The sequence below is a fragment of the Thunnus albacares genome, chromosome 12 (genome assembly GCF_914725855.1).
Source record: "Thunnus albacares chromosome 12, fThuAlb1.1, whole genome shotgun sequence".
Lineage (NCBI taxonomy): Eukaryota > Metazoa > Chordata > Actinopteri > Scombriformes > Scombridae > Thunnus > Thunnus albacares.
The window spans coordinates 24,094,391-24,115,650 of NC_058117.1; the positions used below are offsets into that span (position 1 = coordinate 24,094,391).

Consider the following 21,260-nt stretch of genomic DNA (forward strand, 5'->3'; position numbering starts at 1 on the left):
CTCGGACTGCTCTGTGATACAAAACGAGCACCCCTCATCCACTACTGCGCCATCGCCTGCTACGTTAGCTCTGTGGCTAGAAGAAAGCTAGCTCGCTGCTCAGGGGGGCGAATCGCTTGTGCTCCTAAAGGACGACCTAAGTAACAACTATTTAACAGATTTTACCGAAAGCAAGACATTTTACTCGTAAAGGTCGTGGTGAGTATTTTGTTCCCAGCTATTTTTCATTTTTCCTTCCTTTTTCTTTTGTTTTTGGATTTTTTTCAACGATGTTTTTTTCTATTTTGTGCTGGCTAGCGGAGGTAGCTAGCTTAGCTGACTTGGAGACGCTCATCCCCCCCCTCCTCAAAAAAAAAAAAAAAAAAAACACACAAAAGCTGGTTTTTGGTGTTTAGAAATACGACGCTTTGGAGTCACCTTTTAGCTACAGTTTCCTACCTTCTTTTGCAAGAGCGTGTAGCGTAATTTTTGTAGACTTTTCCTTAACGGGACTGCTTTGTTTTTGGCTCGCTTTTCAGCCAGCTAAGTTAGTTAGCTCTCTTTTGGTTTCATAGTGGCAGCTCCGCCCTGATCCTCCTCATCAAACAATCAGTCATTAGGTTATCGACCACACAGTTATCCACATTTTGCAGGTTTTGGGTCTTTTTTTTGCAAACACAGGAACTGGTCTGATTGCTGTGTGTTTTTCATGCTTCTCCATTTGGTGGTCGGCTAACGTTAGCCATGCTAGCCGGCTTTGAGCCCTCGAGGCCGGGCCTGTTTCCCCCCCCCCCCCTCCCGCGGCCCGGCGGTGGCGCTGTCGGGCTCCAGGCGGGTGTGTTGTGGATGGTTTAGGTAATTTTTGCTTTTTCAGTCAGTTGTCTTTTTTTGTGGAGTAGTTTTTTTTTTTCCCCCCGTTTTTTTATTTTTATTTTTAATTTTTTTTTTTTCGTCTAATGGTGAAGAGTAATTTTTCTGATTTTGGAAGCTTTGGACCTCAGTTTTGTTACATAACGTTACAACAAAAAACACACATTATAAATTAAAGGCTTATTTATCTGAATGAGTATGATGGTGGTTTATCTATATGAAAATCAAGTCACTCCATGAACACCCATAAAGCCCCATTTAGTCTTATCAGTAGATACAGAAGAAAACACACAAACGCTGGTTGTCCCGTTAAGGAAATAAATAGTTAACATCAACTGGAGAATATCAAGAAATTCAAAAGCTCCTCTGGAGGTTTTTTCTTTATTAAAGTGGCCCCATAATATGTTTAAATTGTTAAAAGAAGCATCCCAGCATTGATGACTTTACTAGTACCAATAGTCAAATGTCTCTTTTGATCTTTTCCCCTGTAAATATCTTAATATACCACTTCCCAGTTTCTGAACTTTAAGGTTAATGATGCTGATAAAGGTACTTACATTTACCTTATTGACATAGCTTTGATTTATGAATAATCAGGCTACAAATTAACTAATTTATATTTACAATGTCACCCCAAATTGATATTCCTCCACGTTTTAGGAGTATGAAATGAATGGGACTTCTCATGTTGAGACTTTACATCTATAGATCAGAAAACCTCCTCCATGAAAAATTATGTATAAAGTTTAATAATCTATTTGTACCTTTTGAGCCACCACAGTTGATTGACACCTCATTAACGGCATTTGCTTTCAGTGTGTTTAAACATGAAAATGCCTTTTGATAAGTTAACATTGTCAGTTGTAGATTGTGAAAGATAACATTCAGGATATTTTATCGTTTATTTACACACTCATAGTGCTTCCCCTGCCTTGTTCAAACAATATAATAATACATGTTTCTTTCTGAACTCTCTCACAGTCACAAGCATATTTGGCCTACTCATTGCACCTTTCTGTCTAGTTAGATATGGCTTTTTCACCTTTGTGTTTGGTCCCAGGTGGTGTTTTGTTACTCTAAAACATGGGTCTGCACTGTCTTAAGTCACTTTAGTCAGTTGTCTTTTAATTATAAGTATTAAATAGCATTAAACAAGTACTTGGACACTGGCTGGTGTCACAAAGTTGGTAGTTGTAGTGTGATTTCCTGGAAACTCACGCCTCTTTTAGCGCTGTGTTACTGTGTTTACCTCGTCACTTCACTCCTGTACACATTCCAACCAGGTAAGACTTGGTACAAGATAACCCTGCTCAGCTTGACTGAGGTGTGTTTTCTGTCACCTCAGTAAAAATCGCGAGGGGCGAAGGTGAAGGTCGAGACACCAGCCCAAACTGAACCCAGCCCACAGTGTCAAACATCAGACAGACGACAGCCCTGCACACAAACGCTATGGAGTGAGTGATGACTGTTAAAAACTCCCCAGTGTCAGCCGGGGGTTACTTTTGATGCCTCTGCTGTTTTCAATGTTTGCAATATCAGGGCTCGCTTCCCATCTCCAGACTCACACAAGGCTCTGGGCTTTATTGGGCTTTGGACCAGGCAGCTGTGTAGTACCAGAAAAAAAAAACAACAAAGGGTGGTAGAGTTTGCACTTATGAGGGGAAAAAAATCCTTAAAACTGTAGGAAATACTGCATATTGATAAAATACAGTATATGTGTATGACAGTAGATATTTGTGTTCTTATAATATTGTGATGCAGCTTGAATGTTGTCTCTTCCTGCTGTAAAATGCTGTATAATCCTGTAAAAAAAAAAGTGTTTCCTACCTTAGTTAATTCTGTATGAAAGCAGCAACAGATTTCTGCAAAATTTTAAGAATTTAATTGAGTTATCGAGTTTAAATGCTGTTTTTTGAACTGGTTACAGGTCCTGTTTCTGTCACACACGTGGGAGTTTTGAATTATTATTTGAGTTAACATTTGTTTGTCATGTGTCATTGAATTTAAGCGCTCACACCAAAGCTTATATAAACACGTCACAGTCTTTAAAAATCCTTGAAAGTTTGTAGATTTGAAAAAAACAAAGTTAAATTAGTATTTATCTTTTTTAACATGAGTCTGTTTTTTTCTATGAAAACATTGCTCTGTCATTTATCTATGTTCCTTAGTTCTCTTCATCTGCAGATTCACTCTTTTTTACATCCTGTAAACAACAAAGGAAACACTTTTTAAGGTTGTTCCCTCTTCACTTTGCTCTTCCACTCAGTTGGAGTTAAAGGAAATAAACCAAACGGGGCATTAAAGCTCACTTAAAGTCCTTAAAAAAATAACGTCCATCTGCATTTGGCATCATTGTTATTCAGGTGCTTTTTGATGAGACTCATTTTGAACTTCCTGCACAGCTGAGAACAGGCGTCTCATCACATTAGTCTTATTTTACATGTTTCACTGTGATACTTTGTGATATGAAAGAAAACTTCACACCTCCTTTATAATCGAATAGCTAAAGCAAAAACACTGATATTAATAACTTCCTGACTTAAAGGCTTGTCTGCTAATGTGACCTTTTAGTTCTTAATAATGCAACTTTTCTTTAGTTCAAGACTCAAATTGACGATTCTCTGAGCAAATTGTGATGGATGTGGTAGATCCTCCCCCTTATTGATATCTTTAAAACCCATCTAAAGACCCGTCGCTTTTATTTAGCCTGTTAATTATCACAGACATGCCTGATATAATGTACTTTTATTAATTTACTTGTATCCTCTTATTTATGTCTTTTGTTTTTTTTTTGATCCTTTTAATCATCAAATAATCCCATAATTTAATCTCTCTGTAAAGCACTTTGGTCAATATTTGTTTTTAAATGTGCTCTTTAAATAAATTGACTCGACAGGTTTTGGTGCCAGCACAAACACTCAGGGCTCCAACTAACAACTATTTTCATTAACAATTAATCTGTTTTTTCTCTTATAAAACGGTGAAATAATCAGTTTCCTAAAGCCCAAAAATGACGTCTTCAAATATCTTTTGTGCCGGCCAACAGTCCACAGACAGACGATATTCAGTTTACTGTCATAGAGGACAAAAGAAACCAGAAAATATTCACATTTGAGAAGCTGGAAACAGAAAATTAAGACTCTTTTTTTCTTTTTCTTTTTTTTTCCTTTTTAAAAACCAGCTGTTGCAGCTCTACTATAATCCCTCATGTACTCTGGTTAGTATGTGTTTGAGTTACAGGCCTCTAATGTGGAGGCTTATAGAGTAATCTGTAAACAAATAGGACTCCAATTGCTTGAGCCTTTGTTGTCAAATGAGAAATTTATTATATTTTATTGGGTTTTTTTTGATTAGTGGGGATTATTTTTAGATTGGGAGGAAATTGGTGGTTTAGAAGGGAATAATAAGGGAATAATGTTATGCAGCCGCACTGGCTGGTTTTAATTATTCAAAGAAAAGCAGATAAGTGCTCGGTAATTTCAAGGAAATTTAGGACAGTTTTGGACACGTCTCCATGTCCTTTACAAAAAAAAAGGTAAACGGTCTCATTGGCTCATAACTTCCTGCAGTTTTCTCCTTTGTCGTCGGCATGTTTCTTTGTTTTTTAACTGTTTAATTTTCCAGGAAACGCTGCTGATCTTGTATGCTAACGATTCAGTCATTACAGCCGGGACTCACCTTGATGACGGCGGCGGCAGCAGCAGCAGCAGTTCAGAGGATCGAGTGTCACTCTGCCGCTAAACCTGACATCTTGTGTCTGTGTGTCTTCCCGCCAGTCGCTCACCCACCACCTCCAGCCTGATGGCCAGCAGCAACGTCACCAACAAGACCGACCCCCGCTCCCTTAACTCGCGGGTCTTCATCGGCAACCTCAACACCCTGCTGGTCACCAAGGCGGATGTAGAGGCCATCTTCTCCAAATACGGCAAAATCGTGGGCTGCTCCATCCACAAGGGCTACGCCTTCGTTCAGTTCGCCAATGAGAGGAACGCCCGATCCGCCGTCGCCGGGGAGGACGGGCGGATGATTGTCGGACAAGTACTCGGTAAGAATTCAGTTTTTCAGCTTACAGGAATGAGACGGGGACTAAATAATCTGATGTTGAGTACAGTCCTCCTAAATTAGGGCCTTTCCATGAAATATTTTCTGATGATTAAACTTTAATAAGAGCAGCTGTATTTATCTATTGAGCAGGTTCCAGTCGGAGGGCGGTTTCCAACCTTTTAAGCTGCACATGTTGCATATGATTAATAGCTGTGAAGTTACTTTTTCTTGTCAGACTGATTGATTTTGATTCATTTTTTAGAGGTTTGAGGAGATAAAAGTAGCCTGTAATTCACAAAAAAAAGCAACGAGTAGAGCAGAGGGCCAAGGAAAAGAAAGATAATTTTGTGTTGCAGAAATATATTTAATAAAATGTTCTGCTTTTCAGTCATTAAGTGTCTCACTACCTCTGAGATTTACCTCCTTCTCGGAGGGTTTCTGACTTATATGTCGGGAACCGTCGCAGTATGAGACAATGAGGTCGAAGCCATGAATAGAATAAAAAAAACAAAATTTGCACATGACGCTCTTTCATTGCTAGTTAATGTTTCAAGGCTTCATCTCTGAAATATCTTGTTCTGGTGAGTTTCAAAGCCTAAATTTAAGCTTTTAATTACTGTCTCCTGTGCGGTTAAGTATACAAATATTCCTCAGTAAGTTTATGTCGGGTGAAACTCCAGCAATAAGCAACATGAGATGCAGGATCAAAACAGTTTTGTAAGGTCTGCCGAGAACAAGAAGTTCAGCTGTGATTAAATTCACATTGCTGATAAAACTCAGATATTTTTCCTGTTGGTCTTTCCAAGACTCGGTTCATAATTACAAATAGTTTCTTTTTTGAAAAGCACTTTGAGAATATAATTTAAAGATAAATGATGATCAAATTTTGGAAACAGTCTTATTAAAATCAACAGAATCTGACGTCTTTGGCATCACTCTCTCAATGATCTGTTTTTTTTTTTTTCTCTCTCTCCTCAGACATCAACCTGGCTGGAGAACCCAAACCACACCGGTCAAAAACAACCAAACGCTCAGCTGGAGACATGTACAGGTCAGTAATAATGAGAACAGCTGTTGCACACACAAAAAAAAAAAACACATGTGAGCACACAGCAGGAGTATATAAAAGTACCTTAAATTAATCAAAGTTCACACGTCTTAAAGTGCAGTAATTTTATCACCTCCTTCACGTTTTTTTCTTTACACGCTTTGTTCTTTTGTCTCGTTGAACAGCAGTTCCTCATTCGACCTCGACTATGACTTTCAGAGAGATTATTACAACAGGTGAGTAAGATGTTTTGTCTCCCAGTTTGAAAGGAAAACACAAAGCCCTCATCAGTTGTCAGCGTGGGAAATCACCGTTGTGTTTGTCACTTATCTGTCAGTATCTTCCATATTTCTTGAATATCTTTTTGTCCTCGAACATGTGACTTCCTGAAGACTCTCTGCTTGTTTCTGTGCACAATGCTGTAAATTCTGCAACAGTATTTTGTTAACTTAAAGTGTTCTTTACTTGAAACTCTTCATACTCACCACAGCGGTATATTTCTATCACATAGTAGTCACTCAAATCTGTTAATGAACTTGTTGTGTTTTGATACCAGAATGTACTCGTACCCGTCCCGTGTCCCCGCTCCCCCTCCCCCCTTGTCGCGGGCCGTGATCCCGTCCAAGCGCCCGCGGGTCAGCCTCAGCAGTGGAGGAAGCAGCCGACGAACCAAGAGCAGCTTCTCCTCTTCATCCAAGAGCAGTCAGAGGACTTCCTCGTCCAGAACAAGTGGGTGTCTCCCCTCCGTCACGTTACATGTACAAGACTGTCTGAAACTTTATTGATCTCTTTGGGGAAATTTGTGCAGCAGCAAAAACAAGGAAGGATTCTGCACATCATTTGTCATTTTTGGTCTTGAATACTGGCAACATCTGAGCTGTTTTGAGTGATAAACTGGTGAAAAAATGAAAATCCTCATTTTTATATAGAAGTTCATCGAAGTTCGGGGATACAGGCTTGCAGAATTATTTGTATTTAATTGATTAGAAGATTGTGTTTAAGTGCTGAAACAATTAAGTTTTGATGATCAGTCGTCATTATAAAACCAATAAAGATGCAGGTGCTGGTTCCAGTTTGTAAATTGTAAGAATTTGTCTTTTTAATCTGCGTTATATTATTGCAAATTCAACACTTTTGACTTGTTTGATTGGAGGTGAAATGAGATGGTGATGAGCAACAATTATGATAATTGATTGTTCAGTCAGTTAACAAGCAAACTGGTAAAATATTCTCTGGTTCCAGTGTCACCAGTGTGAGGATTTGCTGCTTTTGTTTAGCAGTTGAAGTTTCTATTCAGTGGGTAGTTGATGTGTGTTTAGATGTAGATATGGATGCTTTGTTTTCACTGTTGAAAAGCTTCATCGTAGTTTCTTGTCACAGAGCATCTCTGATCCTCCTCCTTCCCTCTTTTATTTTCTCTCTGCAGTGAAAGTGGATGAGCTGCAGACCATCAAGCGGGAGTTGTCTCAAATTAAAAGCAAAGTGGACGACCTGCTGGAGAGCCTGGAGCACATGGAGAAGGACCACAGCAAGAAGTCAGGTACGAGAACAAATAAACCAACCACCAGAGGGTCAGATATATGTTTTTATGGGGAGGGGAGAGCGTCATACTGCCCTCTGCTGGCTTCATTTCAAATTATATCTCACAAGCAGAGATGTAAACTCTAAAACCTACAATACAGAAAGATCAAGCTTCTTGTGACGGGGATCAACAGACACACAAGAAGCGTCATCATCTCCCTCCGAGCACTTTGTCTTATACAGTATTTAATATAAGAGACGAATATTTTTGAACATGTTCCCTCATGTTTGGCAGAAGCAAAGAAAACAGAACCGGGTGAGGTCACTTCACCTCCGCACACAAGCAACAAGAAGGACGACGGGATAAAGAGGGAGAGGGAAAGCCAGGAGCTGAACGACTCAGATGAGGACGACGACGACGAAGACGAAGAGGAGGGAGACCTGCTGGAGGAGGAAGAGGTGAGACTAAAACCAGGATGCAGTGACTTTTTTTTTTTTCCACTCCTGATTCCTCAACTGTCTGCTGATACAAAGTACTGATCTGAACACACTGTGTGAAACTCGTCGGGATTATTTTAATGTAAAGAAACACGAGGTCGAGATGCTGCAGCACGAAAAAACTGAGGCAGAAACACTGAATGTTAATTAATGAAGAAAAGATTTAATGTGGATCAGTTACATCAAAACCACTTAATCAGAAAAAATGCTTTTGCCAAGCCAATACCAAAATAAATACATTTTATTTGATTTTTATAGCAGATTTTTAGTGCACAATTTCTAAAAACAAGTGCAGTAATTATATATTTTTGACACAAGTGCTGTCAAACGAGTATATTAGTGTAACCTATTGAAACAATCTTTAGATTAGAGCTGCAATGATTAGTTGATAGAAATTATTTTGATAATTGAATAATCATTTTAGTAATTTTTAGGCAAAAATGCCAAACATTTGCAGATTTCATCTTCTCAAACATGAGGATTTAATGCTTTTGTGTGTGTGTGACATTTTATAAACAAAACAATCAAGAAAATAATGGACAGATTAATTGATAATGAAAATAATCATTAGTTGCAGCTCTAATCAGATTATTTTAAAACTGTGTAGTTTGACCAGTGGTTTTGAGTTGGATTATGTAGTTCAGCACGTGTTAATTAAAGTGACAACAAGGTCCGAGACATGTACGATAGTTGGTCAACGATTAGTAAATTTATTTCCAACAATTTTGATATTCAATTAATCATTTAAATCGAATGTATCAAGTAAGACATTATGCTGCTTGTCTTTGTTTTTATATTGAATATCTTTGGGTTTTGAATTGTTGATCGGACAAAACAATTCATTTGAAGGTGTCACTTCAAAGCTCTGAGAAACCCTGACGGGGTATTTTTATATGCAATAGGCTAAATTATTAATCAACCAATCAAAAAAAATAATCTGTAGATTAATCACTTGCTGAAAATAATCTCTACTTAGAGACCGAGATCCTTTTCAACACCAACGGTAGCGCACCGGTATATTTGTGTCTCTTAAAACACATTCCAGCCATGTTAAAGTTATGTTACATATCTGCCCCGTTAATAACTGTTTTCCTTTTTGAGAAGAAAATCAAATCTTTACATAAAATAATAACGTGGCGTTTGATTGACAAGCAGAGCAGACGACACAAACTCACAACTACAACCCACATTATCCACATTCCTGCTAAAGTCTCACAAGCTCGAACACGTCTTGTCCCATATTTCATCACTAAATCATCCGTTTCTTTTTATAACTCTGCGCAGGTGAAGAGTCAAGAGAGGGAGGACGACGACGAAGAAGAGGAGGAGGAGGAAGGCGAGCACGTGGAAGGCGACGACGATGCTGACAGTGTGAACGGCGAAGAGGACTCGTAGGCGCGGATCACACAGACGCATGCAGCGTACATACAGCTTCCAGTAGGAACTCGGACTCCTGTTTTAACACTCATTATGTAGATACAAAAAGCAAACACGTGCACACACACAAGCATGGTGCACACACACACACACACACTCTGTTGTTCCATTGTTCCTCCAGCCGTTCTTTTTGTTTGTTTTTTTGTTTTTTTTGTTTTTGTTTTGGGGTTTTTGTTATTTTTTTTTTTTTTTTGGCCAGTTGTCCAGTATCACTGTAAAAGGAATAACTAGCTGTAGGTTTCAGTTTGTGTTTTTACTGCGTCGTTACTTGTCTTCAGGAGAAAGAAGGCGGAAACATGGACTGTTAATGTTCTCAGAGACGACAGCTCGACGGACATGTCTTAAACGCGAGGACGGAAATTCAACTACAAAAGATAGAGTACGTGTTTTTAGGTTTAGACGTGTTTGTTTTCCTCATTGGTAAGTTTGTTTGACCTTGTGTGTCTGTATGTTAATGTCAGTTTTTTATACTATTCAGTTTAAGTTTGACTGTAAAGGAATAAATTGCAATAAAATATTAAAATTGGATACGCTTCTCTGTTTTTTTTTTTTTTTTTGTATTTCCACACAACTACAGACCGAACTGACCTTTGTTCTCCTTTAGTTTCCATTGTGAGCGAGTTTACAGGAATCAGGCTCCTTGGGGGGGTTTTATAGTCTGGGTCATTGGTTAACTCTCAAAAGTGATTACTCAGATTTCATTTCACTCTGACATTGATTAAAAAAAAAAAAAAAAAAAAAAAAAAGTTATGTGGCCAAAAGCTTGAGCAGTTAGACCACTGTACAAGTTAGTAAAATTTTTGAGAGGGAAGAGAAAAAGATTAAACTTATTGGACTGAATAAAACTCTTATAATAAGTTTTCCAGACAAACTGACCCCCAACAAGGTGAGTGTTTTTTCTTCATCGGTTGTGTACAGCAGGCCCTCGTTAAGTCTCTTTTATATTGCTGATAATAGTTACAGTCTGCATTGTGTTGTGATGATGATGATGATGGTGGGCTGACAGCTGGCAGTTAGTAGTTGACGTCAACGAAGACACACAGACGCTCCGATGTCGTTTCAATGACTGTTTATTGCTTCCAAGCACTTCGGGATCTGAGGGATACAAGCCTGGTCTCAGTAAAACTATTTAATATAAATAAAATCATAATCAAAGGAAACTTACAATACTAATAAATTATTTCTGTGACAAAGCTTAATAACCGTTAAATAACAAATTTCAGGCCCAACGGTCTAACCTCGACCAGGATCAAAAACTCACTATATTACAGATTACATAAAAGACACTATTGATGAAGATGAATCAGTTCAACAGATAATCACTCTTGAGTGTCAATATAATTATAATTAGTAATAAAGTCTCTCAGATCAGCTATACATTAATATTTACAGGTTTCCATTTAACAGTCACACACTCACCTGGGGGATACAAGCCTGGTCTGACTTGTGCCCTGGTGATGCTTTATAGCTGCATCGTTACCTTGGATACTGTGTAGCCTAGTATTAAATATGAAATATAAGATAACAGCATAAAAATATGAAAATAACACATGTACACCTTACAATTATTAAATAAAGGTAGAATTGCTGACAAAATTTTATATTACAAGATTTTGCTATTATACATGGTGACCATTTAAAGCTCAAATGATGTATTTAATGTTACAAAGGCAAGGAACGAAAGAACTGGAGTTAAATCCAGGTAACTGCTATTTCCCTCCGTTGTATTCACGTCCAAAACTTTTTTGACCCCTGACAGAATTCAGGTCGTGAGTACGAGACAGTCGGAGTGACACCAGTAGCTCAAAAAGACTCATTTTTATTCAAACTCTTGATCCCATCATGCATCATTACATCAGAGATCTACTCTAATGATCAGTTACATCAGACTGTCCTGCAGGTTTCTTGGTAGATTGGGTACATTACAAGTGTGTAATCAATTACTTTGATCTGTTATGTGCAGCATGTTGTGAGGTGTAATTCAATATGTGGTAAAGCTGTTTTTTTTTTGAGTCCATGACATGATGCCATAAACATAAAATCATAGTTTCAACTTTATTATTATTTTAGATCACATGATCACTTTTCGCCTGCATTCTCCACAAATATTTTACATTCACATTACATAAACATATACGTATTAAAACATAATAACAATCCTTTCTTGGGTTTGGTTTCCCTTAAATTGATGTTTGGCTTTTTTCCAGTCGTCATCTGTAAACTGTTGAGGTTTACTGCCAAGATCTTCTGGGAAACGGTTCAAACTCGTTAGCTCCAAGTCTGTAATTTTGCATTTGCAGACACTGCTTGTGGTGCCAGATGGGCGGGTTTAAGTGGTTAGTTGCACACACAAATACAAAACAACAATATTTCCCTTCTATTGTGTAAATTTAGAAACCATCTTCCTTCAGTTCAATGCAGAGAACTGAATTATTTGGTCACTAAAACCCCCGAGAAGTGTTTGCAAATGCAAATCTGAACGTCATATTTTTAAGCCTCAGTTCAAATTACAAAACAGTTCGGTGCAAAAGATACTTTTAACAAATAACTTTAGTAAAAAATATATATTATACACAGTTTTATTGGTTCTCTGTGTGTAAATAAAGCTTATTAAGTGTCTTCATTGGATCCTTCTGGCCACAACTTCCTCCTGGACTCTTTTAGGCTCTCAGCATGACGGACATTGTGAGGATGCTCAGAGGGAGAAGCACAGCTGGACAGGAAAGAGACAAGAAATGTTTATCAGAAAATGAGACGTTACTTAACTTTTTGCCCATGTTTTTGACATGGAAGTAAAAATTAAATTCGATCAGTGAACTCGGCTTGTAAACATGCAAACAGCAGATAGTCTCTGCTGTGTTTGTAAGTTTTCAGCCTCTTGTGCACATATATAAATATCTTGATTGCACAAGATAAACAGATTATCTTTGGGGGCTCCGTACTTTGCATAAACTGTGTCCCTGATGATATCTGAAACACGCAGTTTTCAAAGGCACCGTTTTCTTTGGTAGAAAGTAGTTCCAGTGAAAACTGTTCATAATGAGGTCTGATGTTTCTCGGTGAGATCTCAAGAGACGGACGCCTCAAAACCTGGACAATCTGCATGTTATGTTCCACAAGAGGTGAAAGATGAGGATTTTGTTTGATGTTGTTTGTTTCTTGTTTTTGTTTTATTGGGTTTTTTTGTAATTTGGGTGAACCAGCCCTTTAAAAACTTTAACGATAACCAGAGTATGGAAATACTCATGTTGTAGATAGAGATACAATAAATGAAATGCAACCAATGGAGTAACTTGACTGACTTGATTATACTGATTTTAAATATTAAATTTTAGCATTTCTATATGACTTCGCACATGCTGACGGACACAGAGATCCACATGGCTGGAAGTAAAACATCTCTATCAAAACTGATTGCATCTAATAAAACCTTTATCCAAGTGCTCTATGAATTATTTTTTTAATGATATGAATTCATGTGAAAAACAATAAACACCTCCATTTTTCTTTTCAGTAACTCTTTCTTTTACAGGTCCATAAATCCATAATAATTTCTTTGGAAGTTTCCTGGAAAGAGTTTTGTAACTTGTTAGTAACTGAAGGGAAAGTAGAGTCAAAGTTTAGTTGTGTTTATGAGCTGAAACTTCCTGAAAGAACTTCTCCATTTAAACCAAAGTAAATACTAATGTGCAGTGGCTGAAAGGCTCTCGGTTACACCAGCAATTAATTGGCAATAATTAATCAATTGAACTATATATAATTTGTACCATATTACTTAGTTCTTTCCAGGAACTTTCGGTTACATATCAGTTACTTTCTATAATATTATACAAAACTCACCCTCCTCATCTTGTTATCTCTCATTTATGACCCTAATAATATTTTTTTCTTCTACTGTAAACAGTTCATGTAACATCAGGTTATTGTGGACGCTTGGTTGCTGTGAACCATGAAATCGCTTGTTTTGTCAATTCATAGTTAAATTGTTCATTTGTATGTAGTCAAATATGCTAAAACCATCTAGATGTGGATCAGATGTCAAGTGATACGGTTACTGAATCCCTCTGGACTCAAGTGTAAACATGTAACATCTGTGTGTTGTTTACCATGGTTGTAGACTGCACCACTGGCTCCTGATGTGGTCGTCGTTGCGTTGTTCGGTGCTGATGTGGCGGCGACGTTGCTGCTTGGGTTGGCGAGGTTCAGGGGGCCGCTGTTCAGAGAGACGTTAAAGGCCCCGAGAGTGTCTGAAGAACGACAACGGAGAACAAAACAGAGGGAGGTTAGACAGTGAGGGTGAGCTGCTTCAAGTCACAATTAAATGACATTTTAGAGTGTTTTCCTGCTTCCTTAAATTGTCTTTTCTCTTTCAAACATAATTTATCATAAATGTGATGAGGGATCATTGAAAGATGGAACCCAATATCAGCTTGAGAGAGAAGGCAGTAAATAATTCTATATCTCTGGCGAATGAAGGTTACTTTTTTTTTTTAATTAGATTTTTGTTTTACTTTTATTTATCAAATGAGGAAGCACCTCAGCCCATCAAAATTATGCTCTTGCTGGTGACCTTTAAACTCCTACCAGCTTAAACAAACCTTTTCATAGACCTCGTCTTTATTAAATCAGCATGATGCTAAAAGATTATATGAGACATTTCTCATCTGAGCTTTCAAGGCATTGAGAAAGTGAATTGTAATAAGCAAGGTGCTGATCTGCATGTATTGCTGGAACAGGACCTGCTCCCTATGTAGATATAAAGGGCTCATCCCAAGGTAACAAAAACGATTCTTATTTTCTGGCGATTATACTAATTTCTACACACTGGACCTTTAAACGTGTACTTTATGTAATAACATACAGTATGCTCAGGGGGCAACAAACTTTTTAAAAAAAGGATTTTTACAGGTACAAAACATCAGGAAACATGAGTGTGCAGCTCTCCTCCATGATGTGTATAATACAATATGTGTGTGTGTGTTTGTGTGTCTGTGTCTACTTACTTCCATCAAAACTTCCAACCCCGAGCAAGACGGAGAAGGTGGTATCGCTGGACCTGGTGTTGGTGGCGTTCACATTCGGGACGTTGAACTCACATCGGATCACATTGCCATGCACCGAGCCTCGGATTTCTGTCACTCTCTGGAAAGGAGGGTGACATTTAGTCAGATATGGTGAAGTAGAATCATATAAAAACTAACTTGTACTTGAGATAGATAATATATCACTTTTTTTAAAAAAATGTTGCATTATTGTTGTGTGATATACTTTAAGTACATTTTGCTGATAATTCTCCTGTATTTTTACTTAAGTTTCAGTTAAGTTAAGTTGAATTCAGGACTTTTTCTTGTAATAGAGTATTTTTAGACTACAGCATCACTACGTTTACTTCAGTGAAGGATCTAAATACTTCCTCCACCACTGGGTATTGCAGCTGAAAGCACAAATTGATTTGTGTTCATGTTCTGGTGGGAATAAGTCTATGTCATGAACATTTTGAAAAGAATAGTGATTTGTAGATTTTTGCAATGGAAACGAATTGTATATTTTTGTTTACTTTGGGTTGTTATAGGTTATTATCTCGACTGGATGACATAAGGTTCCTGTTCAGCAGCCGACTGTCAAATATCAGCTTCTTATCAGCACTTAAATACACAAACCAGCTGTTTCAGTTCAGTTTATACTGCTACATTACCATGGAAATATTATGTAAATGTTGACCTTTGACCATCTACAAAGGTGACATAAAAAAAATTAATAGATAAATGAGAGGAGAAACATACAGTAACTAATGTAGATACATCCCTACGGGTTACAAGGGGTCACTGAAGGTTTGAAGAGCATGAAAATGATAAATTATATGCGATGGCCTTCACAGTCACTAGATCTCAACCCAAATGAGGGAAAATCTTTTATAAGAAGAGTCCATACCATCAAAAGAGAAGTTTGGTGGCCAAACACCTTACGAACACACTTTTATGTTTGGCATTATTTTACTTTGTCAGCCATTTGTATCTCAAGGGTAAAGCAGCTGCAAGTTGATTGCCATACAATTACCAGAGTCCATTCAATAAGATAGATAAGTACATTTATTTTCAAAACATGAAGATTATAGCTTTATCAAAAGCCATATAAAAAAAATTGACTTAAAACCCTTTTAAGCGATTTTCTCAAGTGCACTATAAAATGTTTCTGTCTATCCTCTAAACAACTTTCCTTACATATGAAGAATGAAATAAATACATCATTTTTATCCCCTTATATGACAGTGAAGTTGAGGCCTCACCCTCTCTGTTGGAGTTGGTGCAGTGTCAGTGTTGCTGTTGTTTCTCTGCGTTGTGCGGAAGAAGAACGACCCATTGTTGGAGCTGTTTTTAGCACAGATGAAAAGCATGGTGGTGCCCTGAGAACAGAAAGAGTGATGAGAAGATGAGGTGGCTTCCTGACAGGCCCAGCTCAAGACAACAGGCGGCCCTGGGCAAGATTTTCTTTGGGGACCCTCCTTAATCTGCTAAGAACTATGAAAATAAAACTATAAATTATATATATGTATAGTTTAACTATATAAAACACTACACTAACACTATTATTTGTTTTATCAGGACAGGGCGACAGGGGGCTGTACTGAGACAGGATTCACAGGGCCCTATGCAATTGCGTCTCCAGCGTATAGGGCGGGCTTGGGCTACTTCCTGAAAGTAAAGTCAATGGAAAATTCCAGCATCTCAAAGTGTCTTTGTTATTACTGAAAATAAGTCAGTAAAGTAATAAAACAGCTCAGATAACGGTTTCCAGCTCTTCTTGTTTTGTCTGTGTTCACCTATGATGATTTCTATACATGGTGCCACTGTGATATATTTTCTACCTTTGCTTCCTTGTTTGCATCATGTTGTGTGTTCCTGTCAAGGTTTCACATGAATCTGGAAAGTCTCGCATTGTGACATATGGTTCATACAACAACACATGGCTCAGATATTCATATGCTATTCTTTCCATAGATTTTCTTGACTTTAAATTATATTGCAAACCAAGCCCTGTAACAAACCTACAGGCATTGTCTGAGAAATCTGTAAATAAAAAGCTTGTAGCGGAGCAGGTTTTAACCTTTTACCACCAACTGACTCAGGACGCTAGCACTGTACAACTTTTACAGACTCCCGTACTATGAAGAGCTACATAAGTATGAACATTTAATATATCTCATCTTTTCGGTCAATGTGGTCATTTTCAAAAAGTAGAGTAAAATAACCCAGGCACAATGCACGGCATATGTCCAAATTCATCACAAAAGTTTCTTTTAATTTAGGAAGACAATCCCAAAAAGTGAGGTAGGTGTTAAAGATATACAGTTTGTTTGTTTTATTTTTACATAGCTAAGTATATTTTGTCTGAAACACTTTATATACATTTCTACATAAACCTGAATTCACACTCATTGAGCATTGGAGGCTACTTGCTGCTGCTAGTCTCTATCTAACTATCACGCTAGCTGCTACTGCTAGCATAATAGTTCAGCGTCAATGCTCCTCAATCACATGTCACAGTCTGTTTATTGAGCTAAGTGTGACTTGAAATGCTCAAAAATGTCCAAGAGAAATGCTGAACTGTAAAACTTTATCCAAACAGTCAGCAAATGCAATATTTTTCCTTGGTTGTTACTGATCTGACAAATGCTATAGCTTGTTAGCTACCTGTTGGTACTGCTACCTGACAGTTAGCAGTACTAACAGAAAAGCTGTTAACAGAGGTTTTTTGTTTGATTTGTGTTTGTTACAGTCATAGTTTGAATTTTTATTTTTCAGTTGTCAGTTATGTTGAGTAATGTTTAATATAGCTGAATATTTAATTAGTTCCCTAACTGTCTCCATGTATTGTATCCACCCATCAGCAGGTTTAACAATGAGAAAGCAGGATGTAAGTGTTTCACTGTGAATCCAGATATTCAGTAATAAAACACCAATTTATTTTCCTTTATATGAACGTATAGCAGCCATATAGCAGCTATATTGCCTCCCAATATGGAGGAGAAAATGGTATTTCAACTCTAACATCCCAATTCAGGGGCTGGATCCTCCAAAGTCTATCAAGTCAAGTCATTTATTTGTATAGCCCAATATCACAAATCACAAATTTGCCTCAGGGGGTTTTCCAACATGTACAGCAATACAACATCCTCTATTCTTAGACCCTCAATTTGAATAAGGGAAATCTGCATAAAAGGTTTAAAAGCACTTCCAATTTAGGCAGTAAAAATTAGCCTTCTTTTTCTCAACCAGTGCATTGTTTGCCGTCCTCTATATCGTAATCGAAACTGGTCATTTACAACATTCAGTCCTTATCAACTCAATACTAAGTCAACAATGTCACATGGGTATTTAACAGATGTATACAGCGAGCCAGGCCAATAAATGTAATGTACAAGCCAGTCAATTTTCTATTGCTGGGAATTTGCGTTATAGGGCGTTACCTACCAACCTACTGAATCAACATTGGTTATTTGTCATTTGTCACGGGTTTATCATTACCTATGGTATCATGAGACTGTTCTCACCTGGTATTTACATTTCATAGGTTTTTAAGAGTGTAGCTTCCTGGTGGTTACTTTTGGCTTTACAAGTTGACAGTTCTGCAAATACACATGATTAATTTTGGCATCTGTGAGGCTTCATTTGGGAAGGAGGAGAATCTGGCTTTCAGTTCCTCTGAAGGACCAAACCATTTGCTAATCAAGTCCTTTTGGAGGATCCAGTCCCTGAATTGGGATACAGGATAACTATGTGTATATGTGTGTGTGTGTGTGTTACCTCAGATGCATTCACGGTGAGTCCCAGCGCTACGTATCCTGAGGAGTCTCCTCTGAGTTCGATGGACAGCTCGGTGCCATTGGGAGCCACTGAGTTACTGGTGTTCACAGATCCAAACAGACAGCTTGTGTTTCCAGCAGGATCACAGTTGTCCGGCGTCTCCAAACACACTTTAGTCACTCCACAACCTGTCCGGGTGATGTTCACCTGGTAGACGCACACACATACACAGTCACTCACACAGAATGTCATAAAAATATTTGACATTGAACAGCTTAAATTTCTCCAGCCAGTTTTGTGATTAAACAACTATTAAACAACTACAACTAAGGATTTAAGATTAAATATGTTGTTTGAATGCTTTCAGTGGAAGTTGAAATCTGTTTCTGCACCTTGTTTGTCCTCTACAGCAGTAAGACGTCATTGAAATGAGTCACTACCTCTACCTGATACTGCGTTTTGTTTGTTGTGATGTGTGAAAATGCTGACTTAGTGTAAAATGAGCATGATCAACCAGCAGCTGAGTTATCTGGAAAACTTGGCTGAGTTAAACCCAGAAATCTGAAGTTCAGGTTTTCATTTATCAAAGTTTTACATACAAACTAAAGTAAAATACTTAGAATATGACAAAGCATACAAATAGATTTTGATACTTCACCAGATAGATGGACAAGTTAAAGCTATTTAAACTCAAAATCATGATGGATAACAGCTTTAAATATCATACCTAGGTGTCACTTTTAAAAATTTTACTTGGATATTTGTATAAACATATGAAATATAAAGAGAAAAAATAATGCATCAAGCTAAAACTGACTGTTAGAGCCACCAGAGTGCTGGTAGCTGATGAGGTTTTATACTCTGGTATTGAAAATGGTTAAGACGCTGTTAGAAGTACAAACACACATTATACTACAGTTTTCTGTTTAAAGTACAAAGGTCAGGATGGTATTATGATGCTTTACACTGATAGGATTAAAGTGAATAGAGTACAACCTCTGTATTATTGGCGAATGACAAATGAGCTGTTCCCTGGACACCTGGAGCCACATAAACCATCAACGCAGCGACCAACAGGATCAATACTCGGTCCATTCCTAACAGCAAGACACAGAAAATGAGCACAGAAAAAGAGGAAATATTATAAAAAAAAAATATTATAAACTAAATAATACTGGAAAAATCAGAGTAAATACTAGTGAAATGGTCCATTTTTAAGACAAATTATTTCTGATCATCTGCACACCACAATATTTCATTTTGTTGAACCATTTCTGAAAAAAATAACTTTAAATCATCATAGAATTTACAATACAAATGTAAATATGACTTTTCCATTTCTCTCAATTCACACAGCAATATAATGTAGATCTCTGTCTTTCAAATCATGTAGTTACCACTACTTAACCAATAAAACCTAATAAAATAATTCAAATAAACAATAAAAAACAATTTAAAGTAATTATTCATGACAATCAAAATATGAAAATGTGATTTTGAAGTATCCTTTTTGTTTTTGAGAGACTGACCTGAGTTGTGAAAGTCAAACGTTGAGCTGAAGAAATGTTGTGTGTCTGTTTCTGCTCCTCTGAGTGCAAATGAACAAATGATCCCTGCAGAAATGTTTTAAATCGTCAAATGTCAGCACCGATGTTCCAGGTGAGGTGATGGTGATGCAGGAGGGTGGGGACAGGGAGTCGGGGGGGGGGCGGGGACTTTGGCAGCATCCTGGAAGGTGAAGGTGTGGCTTTGTAAGAACTCACCTGACTACCTGCCTGGAAGGTGTGTACTTCCCTTGTATTTGAAACGACTGTTGGAAGCGTCGTCATGGTTGAGATGAAATAACTTCCTGGTGTTCTGAGCCGGATTAATTGACCCCAAAAAACTCTTCCTTTGAGAATTTATTCAAGCGTTTTGTTTAGTTTGGATTATAGACTGTGGGCCTTGTCACATGAAAGACTAAAAGATCAAAACAAAACATGTTTACATGTCAAGTCAATTAAAGGCTTTAAGGTTTTATTGCAAAACTATATTTTTACTATATTATTAATTACTGTTTGAAAGACACATTAAAAGACATAAACAAAGACAAAAAAAATCCTTAAATGTAAAAGAAAGAAAAAGGAGAAAAAATACTGTATTCAAAAGTTTAAACTACGGACTAATTATTAGAAATATTCAGCGAAAAACACTTAAGTATGGAAAGTAAAAATACTCAAGGAAAGTTCAAGTACCTCAAAATTGTACTTAGAGTAGTATTTGAGTAAATGTACATAGTTACTTTCCACCACTGTTTAAATTAATGTGTATAACGTGTCAATGCCAAACTTCTGCTGCTTTGTGATGGACAATAAAGTTTTTCTGATTCTGAGTCTGAAAAATATCACTATTAGTTATGACTGACATCACTAATTGTTCTTAAACATTTACACAGGCTTACAGTACACACTACTAAATCATATAATGAGGAACAAAACAGTTCCTCAGTTTGATCAGTCGAAACTGAACAGGCTGAGAAATTATTTTCTTCCTCAGTTTGTCAAACTGTTAAATCAAACTGTTAAACTGATAAATTGGGTGTGGACTGAGCGTTGAATGTTAAAGGGAGTGATTAAAGTGATTAAAGTAATTAAAGTAATTCACTGCACCCACTTATTCATAATGTCTGATGTAATATACAGTACTTTGTAGTATTAGTTTCGTTGTTTGTTGTTGTGTTGTGTGTCACATTTCAGAAGAATATTCTGATAATAAAGTGAAATCAAATCAAATATAAATAAAATCCAGAGTGCTGCTGCCTTTACATTTTCAAACACTACTATAAAAAGTCTGAAAATAAAGGAAACTAGTTATAACTGACATTCTTTTTTCTTATATATGTTGTGTTATAGTATGTGGTATTTCACAAAAACTCTCTTCAACTAAGATTAATACATTGTTGTACAATTCAAATACAGTTTTACATCATAGTGTGTAATTTTTTCTTAATTTCCAGCAGATTTTTACATTTTTCCAGCTATAAATACATAAAATGAACCAAATACATAAAGTAAAACAAA

General features: G+C 37.1%; 3 protein-coding genes across 6 annotated transcripts in view; 1 reads left to right on the top strand and 2 right to left on the bottom strand.

The window, feature by feature from the left end:
* LOC122993312 (zinc finger protein GLIS1) overlaps positions 1–2,187 on the bottom strand; it is a 63,215-nt gene extending 61,028 nt beyond the window's left edge. For both annotated transcript variants that reach the window (XM_044367363.1, XM_044367360.1), the window contains exon 1: positions 439–2,187. The gene's annotated coding sequence lies outside the window, so the exon portion shown is untranslated. The remainder of the gene's footprint in view (positions 1–438) is intronic.
* LOC122993313 (heterogeneous nuclear ribonucleoprotein C-like) lies at positions 43–9,925 on the top strand. 3 transcript variants are annotated; one of them, XM_044367367.1, is made up of 9 exons: positions 43–198; positions 2,195–2,303; positions 4,626–4,894; positions 5,872–5,944; positions 6,130–6,177; positions 6,498–6,670; positions 7,368–7,481; positions 7,758–7,921; positions 9,245–9,925. In XM_044367367.1, exons 2-9 carry the CDS (start codon positions 2,299–2,301, stop codon positions 9,353–9,355), a joined length of 957 nt encoding a protein of 318 aa, XP_044223302.1. In that variant the 5' UTR covers positions 43–198; positions 2,195–2,298; the 3' UTR covers positions 9,356–9,925. The 3 variants fall into 3 exon arrangements, with proteins under 3 accessions (XP_044223302.1, XP_044223300.1, XP_044223301.1); XM_044367365.1 differs by having other exon boundaries at positions 45–198; positions 6,127–6,177; XM_044367366.1 differs by having other exon boundaries at positions 45–198; positions 6,127–6,177; positions 7,761–7,921.
* A 1,275-nt stretch (positions 9,926–11,200) lies between these two features.
* On the bottom strand, positions 11,201–19,841 carry LOC122993137 (putative ferric-chelate reductase 1). The gene is made up of 7 exons (XM_044367027.1): positions 19,731–19,841; positions 19,198–19,298; positions 18,202–18,408; positions 15,684–15,800; positions 14,401–14,539; positions 13,504–13,644; positions 11,201–12,110 (listed from the first exon to the last, which is right to left on the bottom strand). Exons 2-7 carry the CDS (start codon positions 19,294–19,296, stop codon positions 12,058–12,060), a joined length of 756 nt encoding a protein of 251 aa, XP_044222962.1. The 5' UTR covers positions 19,297–19,298; positions 19,731–19,841; the 3' UTR covers positions 11,201–12,057.
* Positions 19,842–21,260: the final 1,419 nt, after the last annotated feature.

Coding starts and splice junctions, on each gene's coding strand:
- LOC122993313 (XM_044367365.1), top strand. Junction 4,895..5,871: donor GATTGTCGGACAAGTACTCG/GTAAGAATTCAG, acceptor CTCTCTCCTCAG/ACATCAACCTGGCTGGAGAA. Junction 7,922..9,244: donor ACCTGCTGGAGGAGGAAGAG/GTGAGACTAAAA, acceptor AACTCTGCGCAG/GTGAAGAGTCAAGAGAGGGA.
- LOC122993137 (XM_044367027.1), bottom strand. CDS start 19,296: ATGGACCGAGTATTGATCCTGTTGGTCGCTGCGTTGATGGTTTATGTG. Junction 18,409..19,197: donor CATTCGCCAATAATACAGAG/GTTGTACTCTAT, acceptor TGCGTCTACCAG/GTGAACATCACCCGGACAGG. Junction 13,645..14,400: donor GGTTGGAAGTTTTGATGGAA/GTAAGTAGACAC, acceptor GTCGTTCTTCAG/ACACTCTCGGGGCCTTTAAC.